General features: G+C 66.3%; 1 protein-coding gene across 1 annotated transcript in view; it reads right to left on the reverse strand.

Moving 5' to 3' along the window:
* Nucleotides 1–6: 6 nt before the first annotated feature.
* The window catches only part of CLASRP (CLK4 associating serine/arginine rich protein), a 16,525-nt gene continuing 6,836 nt past the window's right edge, over nt 7–9,695 (reverse strand). The window contains exons 9-27 of the mRNA XM_085321911.1: nt 9,245–9,342; nt 8,558–8,659; nt 7,568–7,647; nt 7,151–7,235; nt 6,603–6,748; nt 6,159–6,255; nt 5,741–5,819; nt 5,453–5,526; nt 4,868–4,909; nt 4,491–4,712; nt 3,439–3,687; nt 3,028–3,207; nt 2,770–2,809; nt 1,126–1,186; nt 955–1,013; nt 827–873; nt 644–726; nt 192–216; nt 7–89 (exon numbers count right to left, since the gene is read on the reverse strand). Of these exons, the coding sequence (XP_085178037.1) occupies nt 47–89; nt 192–216; nt 644–726; nt 827–873; nt 955–1,013; nt 1,126–1,186; nt 2,770–2,809; nt 3,028–3,207; nt 3,439–3,687; nt 4,491–4,712; nt 4,868–4,909; nt 5,453–5,526; nt 5,741–5,819; nt 6,159–6,255; nt 6,603–6,748; nt 7,151–7,235; nt 7,568–7,647; nt 8,558–8,659; nt 9,245–9,342 (1,812 nt within the window). The 3' untranslated portion in view covers nt 7–46. The remainder of the gene's footprint in view (nt 90–191; nt 217–643; nt 727–826; nt 874–954; nt 1,014–1,125; nt 1,187–2,769; nt 2,810–3,027; nt 3,208–3,438; nt 3,688–4,490; nt 4,713–4,867; nt 4,910–5,452; nt 5,527–5,740; nt 5,820–6,158; nt 6,256–6,602; nt 6,749–7,150; nt 7,236–7,567; nt 7,648–8,557; nt 8,660–9,244; nt 9,343–9,695) is intronic.

Genomic DNA, 9,695 nt, shown 5'->3' on the forward strand with positions numbered 1-9,695 from the left:
GAACAAAACGCAGCACCGCGCACAGCGTCTCCCGGAGCCGGGGCCGTCAGTGGCGGTAGTGAGGGCTCCGCGAGCGGGATCGGGAACGCCTGCGGAGAGAGACGGGCTGGGTAGAGACGGGCTCCGCGTCGCCCCAGCTCCGCGGCACCCGCAGAGCCGACGACCGGGGCGGCGGGGAGCCGCGTACGTACCTCCTCGAGGAGCTGTATTCCCGACCTGCGACGCAAGGGAGACGCGGGTGAGGCAGCGCCCGCGGCCTCGCGGAAGGGGCGGGCGCCGCGGGGTGGCTCCCACGCCCTGCCCGTAGCCGTTTTCCACCCGTTTCCCCTCAAAATAATCTGGTTTCGCGTTCATCTTCCATCACRCCCCCCCCTTTCCTCTTCCTAAAAAGGGCTCGCGGGGAGCCGAGCCCCGCTTAGTCCCTTCGCCAAACCCYGCTGCGGCCCCGTTTCGAATCCCTCTCGGAGCAGCCAACACTCCCAGCCCAAGGAAGGATTTTAAATCAGATTTAGGTCGTTCTCGTGTTAAACGTTAGACCGACCCCTCCGCCTTTTGGGCTCTTCGCCCCTGGCTCCGGGCACTTTCAGGGGTCCCGTTCTCCCGCCCCATCTGCTGCGGCCCCGCTCCCGAGCCCGGCACTCACTGTATCGCGGCGACGGCGACCGGCTCTGCCTGCTGTACTGCCTCTCCCACTCCTCCCGCTCCTTCTCGCGCCGCTCTCTCTCCCTGCGGGGAAAGGAGGGTTAATCCGGAGGGTTTTCCCCCCTCCCCGCCTGGAGCCACCCGGAATAGAGGGATGGAAAAGGTTTTTTTTGGTTTTTTTTACTTCATGCGGATCTTCCGGGCCATGGCCCGCAGCTCGTCTTCGCGCTCCTGCAAGAGAAAACGTGCCCTTAGCCGGGCCCCGCCGCGAAAACAGCGCCCGGGGCCGAGCTCGGCCGCAGCCAGCCCTACCTGTCTCTCGTGCTCCTGCTGCAGCATCTTCTCCTGCGCTGCCTTTTTGTCAGCTTTAACTGCGAAGAAAAAAAAAAAAAAGAGAGAGACGGGAGTCGGCGAGGGGGCGAGAGAGGTGCCAGGGCCCGGCGCGGCGGCACGCGCCCGCCGCAGGGAGCCGGTCCTGCTTACACTGCCGGTTCAGAGCCTTCTGCATGCGGAGCTTCAGCTTCTCCTGCGGCGTCAGCTTGGGCTGCGAGCAAAAGCAGAGGCGCGTGTCAAGGGTGCTGGGGGAACGAGGACACGGTGCAGCCACGCTGGACCGGCCCGGGGTTCCCGGCCCCGGAGGAGGAGGTGAGAGATCTCACGGGGCAGGATCCGAGGGGATCGACTCGGAGGGGGATCGACCCCGGGGGGCCGAAAGTCTCCCTGCCTTCCCCCGGCCTCGCCGTAGCGGACCCCRGAAGGATCTGCGAGGTGCCCGGCCCCGGTCTCGGCGAGATCCCGCGGTGGGGAAGTCGCCAGCTGGACGTACGAACCCCAAACCGCCAGCTCGGAACCTGCCGGCTCCAAGCGCCGGCCCAGGCTTCGGAGCCGCCCGTCCCACCGAGGCGACGGCGCCGCCTCTCCGGCCGATCCCCCCCCGATCCAGACCCTGCTCCGAACCCCCTCTGCCCTGCTGGAGGTGCTGCTCCGCCTCTGGAGCCAACAACCTGGGCATCAACTCCTAAATCTTTGCCCGTGGGGGGCCGAGCAGGGCTCTGAGCCCCCCCGGGCAGGCTGCAGAGCCCGGCCGGAGGCTAAAAGCTCTCCCAGGAAGGGCGGGCAGAGAAACCGGCTGCAGGACGGTCCCGGGGCCGTGCCTGCCGCGAGCCGGTATCTTTGCGGCCGGGACGGAGCCGCCAGGACCGACCCCCGCGGCAGTTTGGCAGCGGGACGCCTGCCCCCAAGCAAAGGGGCCGGGGTGGGGGGGACGCTAACGCGTTGCCCGCGCGTCTTGCTGGGACAGAGACGACTGCTGACAACGGCATCGCAAATACGAGCTGCTCCCTGCCGGGGCCTCCCGGAGGAGGACGCACAAGCCCCGGGAGGCGGCACCCACACCCGCCTTGGCCTGCCTGGGCACGGCCACGGGGCACCCTGCGGGCACGGAGACCCCGGGTGATTCGCACGGGGCCGAGAAGGGGGGCGGCTGGGGGCACCCAAGGAGATTTGGGCAGGGACGGAGCTGGAGAGGACAGCCGCGCCCCGAGCCCACGACCGGCGGCGCGGACGCCTCCCTCCGAGGGCGGCGATGGCTCCCCGGCCGGCGCCTCTGCTCCGCGGAGCAGCGGTGGGGATGCGCTGAGCGCGGGGACGGTCACTGCCTGGGTGCCAGCACCCCAGAGACGGCCCAGGGCCCGTTGGGCAAAGAGCGAGGCAGCTCCCAGCTTCGTGACCCACACGGACACCGCTGCGCCGGGCGGCACGCGGGCGTCCCCACTCCATCCCGCGCCGGCCAGGGCCGGGATCCCGGCTCAGGGGAGGCGAGGGGAAGGTCTCACCTCCAACCCCATCCCGACTAGGACTTCCCCACTGCCCCCAGAGCTCAGACCGCTCCGTGCCCCGCTCTCGCCCCAAGCGCCGGCGCCCGGCGAGCCCGAGCTCCAAAGCAGGAGCGGGCTCGAGCGGCGCCGGCACCCAGCCGAGGCGGGGACGGCTCGTGGGGTACCAGGCGCGGCCACGGAGCCGTTCACTGCCACATCCCTGCATCTCCTCCAGCCCGTCCACTACTGTGTCCCTTAGTCTGTTCTGCAGTGATGTGAATTAAACAGGTGAGGTTAAATTCTTACTGACTTTGGCAGCTCCTGTCTCTTTACCAGCAGCAGTGTCAGCCCTAAGAGCCGGGGAAAGAAAAAAAGAGCAGGGATCAGCGCAGGCAGGACGAGCCCCGAGGCCTCCCCGCCGCGAGCCGCTCATGCTCCGGGTGCTGTTTGCTTCCGACACCCGTAGAGGATCGAGCTCTGCCCCATCCCCAGCGCGCGGGGAGAAGCGGGGCGCCCGGCTGCCGCGCGAGGCGACGCGGCCGCCCTCCTCGCGGCCCTTCGCGCTCACTTTTTCAGCTTCTCCCCCACGGCCGGGGACGCTGCGGGCCTCAGCGGCTTCTCTCGCACCGGAGACGCCGACTTGCTGCGGCTTCGCGAATCGCTGGGGCTTCGGCTGCTCGGGCTGCTGCTCCAGTGTCTGCTCGACCTGCCGCCCCGCCGGTAGCGCTCCCCGGATCTGGAACGGCTCCTGGTGTATAAAGCATAGGCTGAGAGATGTGGTGAAACAGGCTCTTAYTGCTGCCTACAGCTGAACGGCAGGTTGTAGAGCAAACAGAGCCGAGTTCACCTTGGAGGAGGCTCAAAGAACTGGGAAGAAACAGCCACAAGCTGGGACAATTGAGGGGGAAATTAAATACTGCAGCAGGGCTGGGGGATTCCCTGCTCGYGCAGGTGCCCCATCCCTCCTCTACCGGCTCACCTGGAGCGGCGGCGGGAGCTGTAGCGATACCCCCGGTCGGGGGAATAGGACCTGGAGCGGCGCCGGCTGTCGCGCGAGCCCCCTCCCGAGTACCGCCGGCTCCGGCTGCGGGAGCGCGAGTACCGGCGGCTGTGGGAGCGGCAGTAGCGGCTGGAACGGTGGTAGCCGCCGCGGTGCGACCGGGAGCTGGAGCGGGAGCTGGAGGACGAGGAGGAGGACGGAGAGGTGGAGGAGGACGAAGAGCGTCTCCTAGAAGGGACACACGAGGCGAGCGGTTCAGGCACGGGGCGGGCGAAGCAGGGCCGGGACCCCCCGCCGCCCCCAGCGCCGGGCAGAGCTGCCACGCGGAGGCCCGGGCAGCCCCCCGCAAGGAGGGAGGGGACGCGGCGGGATCCCACCGACAGCCCCCGGCACAACGGGTGACCGTGACGGTCACCAATTCCCAATTCCCCTCCCCGACCTCCCAAGGAGCAGCCCGGACGCCCCCTTTCCTTAGGGGCAGCGGAAGGTTTGATTCACACTCGTGTTTCTGCCTCCAAAATCCCCCACCCCACAAACGCCAGGAGGGCCCAGAGGTGCTGCAAAGTCGCTCTCCGTGAGCCGACCGGCTTCGCTCCGATACCGCAACCGCTTCCTCCCCTGCCCTGGCCTAGCAGGAGAGCCGGGGCAGGCACCCCGCAGGGCCCGGCAAGGAGGACCAGGAGCTCCCAGGCAGCCCGGAGCCCCAGACGCCTGCCCCACGGCTCACTGAATCGGGGACACAGCCTCTCTCCGGCCGCCGCCTGCTCAAACCTCTCCCCGTCCGCCCCCAGCAGCTCCGCACGGCTCCCTCGGCCCTGCTGCAACGAGCCAGCCGCTCCCTCCCGGGACGCTCCCCCTTCGAGAAGCGCCAGCAGCCCGGCCACGGATGTCGGGAACGTCCCCCGCCAGCGTCTCCGAGCGGAGCCGGCCCGGCTCGGCGCCCGCGAGGGGCTGGGCGKCCCCGCCCGGCCCCTGCTGCGCTCTCCGCGGTTAAGGATTGGGAAAGCGAGCCAGATGGGAGAGTTACCGACCGGGAAGAGGCGCTATGACCTGCCGCAGCGCTGCCCGGCTGCCCTGGGGCGGAGCGCTGTTTGCCGAGCGAGGCGGCTTTGCCGGGGACGCCGCCGGCTTGCGCGGACGCCGCCTCTTCGTCGCTGCCGCCGAAGCTGGTGATGAAGGTGATCTTCTCCTCGTGGCCGGGAGACGGCGAGCGGGAACGGGAGCGGGATTCAGAGGTGGACTCTGAGGGAGACCTGCGAGGTGGCCGGGAGGGAAACGGCTTCAGCGCAGCAGAAGGGAGCTGCCGAAAACCTTCCCTCCCAAAAGGAGGGCAGAGTCACCGGATACCGCGTTTCTCCGTGACCCCCCAGAACCAGGACAACCCGCTCTCCCGTCCCTTCCCGCTCACCGTTTGTAGGGATCGTACGTGGGGCTGTCTCTCCGGGCGTAGCTGCGAAAAGAGAGAGGCTGTTAGGGCGGGAGAAGCCTGCGGGAGATCTCCAGGGCACGCAGCCCCCGGCCTCTCCAAAGGCCTTTCCTCAAAGGACAGCTTCAGGCGCGTTAGGAAACCACGCTGGCAGAAGGTGGCATCCGCCAAGCTAGGAGGAGCGCTAATTAATTGGTGGAATTAGCGCCAATTAGCACATGAGCAGAGTCGTTGCTAACTACATTTTAGTTGCTGGCAGCGACATAAGAAACCAGGTCTTCCCCCTCAGCCAAGGGCTCGCAAGCACCGCAGAACTCCGATTTACGGGCAGAGCCAAAAATGAGAGCTGAAACCTGGCACCTGCCCCAAAGCGGAGGCCGAACCTCAGGAAAAGGGGCCTGGCCCCAGCGAGCTCGCACAGCCCACGGGGCCCAGGACAGAGGGTCCCGGAGCAAAGCTGCCTGGTTCGGGAGAGCGAAGAGCCGCCTGGACCGCAGGGCGGGACGACGACAAGCCGATGAGGACGGCGGCCGAGCCGCGACTCGGCTGGAGGCCGCGGGAGCTCACCTGGGAGGGCTGATCTTCCTCCCTTTCAAGCGTTTCTCTCTGAACTCCCTCCTCTGGCGGCGAGAGCGACGGCCCTAGAGCAGAGCGGCCCAGGAGTTAGGAGACAGGACGGGCTGGGGACGCCTTGCCGGGTGTTTACGGGCCCCCGCCCCGCTCCAAGCGGGGAAGCAGAGGTGCCTCTGCAAGCACGGAGGTGCCCCCTCCGCRCTGCCACAGCTGCCCCGGTGCTCTGGGAGGCTCCCAGCCAGGCCAGCGAGAYGGGGCAGGGCTAGCTACGGGCGCCCGTACCGAGTACATGGCCTTCTCCTCTTCCAGGGCTTTGGCGTGTTTAATAGCTTCCGCCTCCTCTTTGTCTTTTCGTAGCATCCTTCGGGAAAGGAAAGAAAAAACACTTTGAATTGGGTGTTGCCAGAGCCCCCAGCCCCTCCGCGGAGGGCACAGGGCTCAGCCGGACGGACCGCGCAGCCATCCGCCAGCAGCAAGGCCCCGCGGTCACCTCGTCCCAGCCAGCACCCAAGGAGGGGGCTCTCTGCGCACCCCACGCTGTGGGGAGCCATTTCCAGGGCGCTCGTCCTAGAGACGGGCACATCCACAAAGGATTCGGCCGTCGTCGGGGAAAAGGGAGGCTTCGGGCAAGGCCCTGCCGGGGTCCCGGGGCTTTCCCGGCCCGCCGCAGCCGCAGCCCCAGCTCCGCCGCGAGCCGTACCTGACAAAGTCCCCCTCCGCCATGCCGTACGTAGTCGCCTGCTTGTTCAGGTCGGCCACCTGCTCCTGATTCAACTCGTCCACGTCCACTTCGACGTCTGCAAGCAGAGCACAGGAAGGCTGAGCGCGCTCAGAGCCCCCRGCGGGACAAAGCCCCCACGCAGCAAGGGGACACGTTTCTCCCTCCAGGCCTGGCCGGACTCCTTGAAGCAGCAGTTCAGGCCTGATTTTTGTGCTGTATTTAGCAAAGTCAAGAGAGCAGGACGCACGACGCCGGATATCCCCTCCGGCAGCCGGAACGGAAACGCTCCTGCGTGCTCCCCTCTACAGGTGCAGCCAGGGAGAGGCAGATTTTGGGCATCGTGTCTGCCAAAAATGGAGTTAAACGGCCCGGGAGAGCTGTCACAGGGCGAGAGCACATGCAGCAGCAAGGCAGGGCTGTTACCGATATCGGGGATGACTTCGTCTTCGTCCGTGTTGCTGTCCTCCTCGGAGTCTTCCTCATCCCCTCGCTTCTCCAAGGAGTTCTCGAGCTCAGCGACTGTGCTGTCCTCRTACGTGTAGCCGATGGAGGCCTTCTTCTCCGCCAGCCTGGACACAGACACGCTTAGCCCCTGCCTGCTTCTCCCCTCCATCGCGGCCGTTTCGGGCCGAGCGGCCCAGAAAAGCCACCTGGGAAGAGACCGATCCCCTCTCCGCCTCCCTCCCCAGCCAAAGTCGCTGCACTCAGCCCCAGCTCTGGAGGTCCCCAGGACGGCTGCGGCCACAGGGACACAGGGGACAAGCTAGATCCCACTTTGGAGCGTCGCCCCGGAGCAGCCGAGCAAGGACAGCGCAGGCCAGGGGCTGCTCCGTACCCCCCCAGTACAGACCGCCCTGGGCAAACTGGGGCCAGGCCGAGCGACGGGCACCTCTGCGGCTGGGCAGCCAGCGCAGCCCTAAGGACACGGATGTGACACCCGCTGCCTCCCCCCGAGCCCTTCTCGCACTCACTTCTTCTTCTCGTCTTCGTTTGGCTTCTGGAGTCCCCCATAGAGCTCGTCAATGTAGATCTGATAGAGACACTGCTCCTCCGAGACTGCAACAACACAGAGCGAGAGTTACCTACTTTATACCTGCTTGAGAGAGAACAGTTCAGTTTAAGAACTAATTAACTGCAGCTCGTTAGAGCGCTCGGGGCATTTGGCAGCTCTCCTGCAGCCCAGCCGCCTCCAGGAGGAGAAGGGACAAGCTTGTCCCCACTGTGACCCCACACCAAACGTCGCAGGGAGCGAGGGGGCAGCGGTAGCCTGGATAGCTCCCAGCAGGGAACCCGGAGCTGCCATCGGGAATGGCACCTGGGGTTCGCGTTGCCTCAGCGGAGCCACTTCCAGCTCGGGCTCGACTCCTCCGTTCGCAGGAGACACTTACTGCCGGCAAAGTCGTTCTGCACCAGGCCTCGGTATCGCTCGTAGTTGCACTTTCTCTCATCAGACTCTTGCTCGGGGGAGCTGAGAAAGAGCAAACACAGAGATCAGCACACGCGGGCCGCACTGGGGAGAGAGATTGCCCCAAACCAGCTTCAATTTCTCTCCCGAAGGGATTTGGGGCTTTCAAATCAAGCCAATCCTGAAAAAAACAGCTCCCTAGATTGTTCAAGCAGGGCAAGGCGAGATCCTCGGTGCGCAGCGAGATCGAGGCTGGGGCTTTCRGGGGAGCAGCAGGTGATTTCTCCACCTGCTGTCGCGCAGGGGATCACACGCTGGTCTGGGATTCCCTGGAAAACCCAGGGCAGGAGCTCAGCTCGTTTTGAAAACTCTCCACCYGAGCACACCGAGGCTGAAAAAGGTAAACAGGAGCAGCAAGCAGGCGTAGGAGGGGAACCTGGCTGCTCTCCACGGAGCCCAGCCCCGGCCGCAGAGGACTTTGTCCCAGCTCCACCTGCCAGCGCCGAACCGGCGCGCGCGAGGCGGGATGGGACCTCCGGGCTCTCTCGGCCCCGCGCCTGAGCGAAAGCGGGGCCAACCCCAGCAGGCTGCTCGAGCCCAGCGCCGAGCGTTCGCCACGCCCGGAGATCCCACAGCCTTTCGGGGCTGCCCCACGGCTTGACTTACCCCCCCGCCCCCCCAAGTTTTAATTACAGCCGTTGTCCCGAGCGCTCTGTAAGGAACCCGTCTCTGCCCTGAGCCGCGCGCTGGCAGCGTCAGCCACACGCGTTGAGCCGGCGCGTCTCGCCCCGCGCGGCTGCGTGGGGCCGGCAGCCCCACGGTGACGCCGCCGGGCTCAAAAACCTCCGGGGAAACAGCTTCAGAGCGGATCAGAAAAGGGCAAATCCAGGCCCCCAGGGGCCCGGTGCTGGCACAGCCCTGCCTCGGGCAGCAAGGGCGGCTCCCGAAAACGCCACGCGGCCCCGCGCCTTACATGGGGTTCAGCAGGGGCGGCGTGTACATGGGAATGTAGTCCAGGTGCGCCCGCACGTCGAAGCGGTCGATCATGTTGTTCGTATCCCCCTGCCAGGGCATCCTGCGGGCGAGAGAGAGAGAGAGGCCGTCGGTGACCAGCTCGGAGCCGCCGGAGGCGATTCCCGTGCCAGGAATAACGCCAGGAAGAGCAGGATCCCAGCTGCGACGCACACGAGTGGCGCACGCCTGCGCGCTCCCTCGCAAGCGAGCGCGCTCCGCTCTCGCTGCATTAATCACTGCCTAACGAGGCAGCGGGGGGGGGGAACGAGCTCATTAGCTGCGACAGCGTCTTCTAGAAGCTCTGGCAGGGGAGGAGCTGAGTCCCTCTCGTTGCTTTGATGAAAGCAAACGGCCCAGATTTTATTTCCAGARCCAGCAACGAAGGAGGGAATCCTACTTGCTCGGCATCTCTGCTAGGGGAAGCGCCAAGAGCGGCAAAGCGCTCGGGAAACGCAGCGACCGCCGGCCAAAAAGCCTCTTTCTAAGGTCTGGCAGGAGATAAATTCAGCCCTCCAAAGGGACCTGCGAGTCTCCTGCCAGCCAGGCTCGTGTTTTAAACGGCCCCACAAAGGGAAGGCGACAGCTCCGGCGAGCGGGGAGAGCACGTCCCCGCCGCGCACACGCACGCGCGCCTGCGGCTACTCACATGTTGACGGGGCTCTCGGCGGCGAGGGCGACGGCCGAGTCCAGGTGCACCTTGCAGGCCCGGCCGTGAACCTGGAGGAACTGGGCCGGGTCCTTTTTCTAGAAGGAGCAGAAAAGCCGAGAGTTTCAGGGGTTTCCACGGGCAGGGGCCGTTCTGCCCGCGCAGGGTCGAGGCAGGCGGAGAGAAGCAGGGCACCCGCGGCGCTGCCCGCGGTTAGACGGCGACGGCTGCCTTTTTATTTTTTTTTTCCCTCCCTTTTCCAGCCCCAAAACTGCAGTTAAGCACCGACGAGATTCCCAAATGCCCCAAATCGGTGCTTCCTGCCTCTGCGGTGCGGAAAAGCCTGTCGGGGACCGAGTCTTCCCCCGAGGCTCTTCGCGCTGCTCTCGACCGCAAGCAAAGCCCCGCGGCGAGGCAACGCTCCCGGGGCGGCCCCAGCCCCGCGGAGGGG

This window comes from Rhea americana, unplaced genomic scaffold (assembly GCF_003343005.1).
Source record: "Rhea americana isolate MKP2758 unplaced genomic scaffold, rheAme1 scaffold_725, whole genome shotgun sequence".
NCBI lineage: Eukaryota > Metazoa > Chordata > Aves > Rheiformes > Rheidae > Rhea > Rhea americana.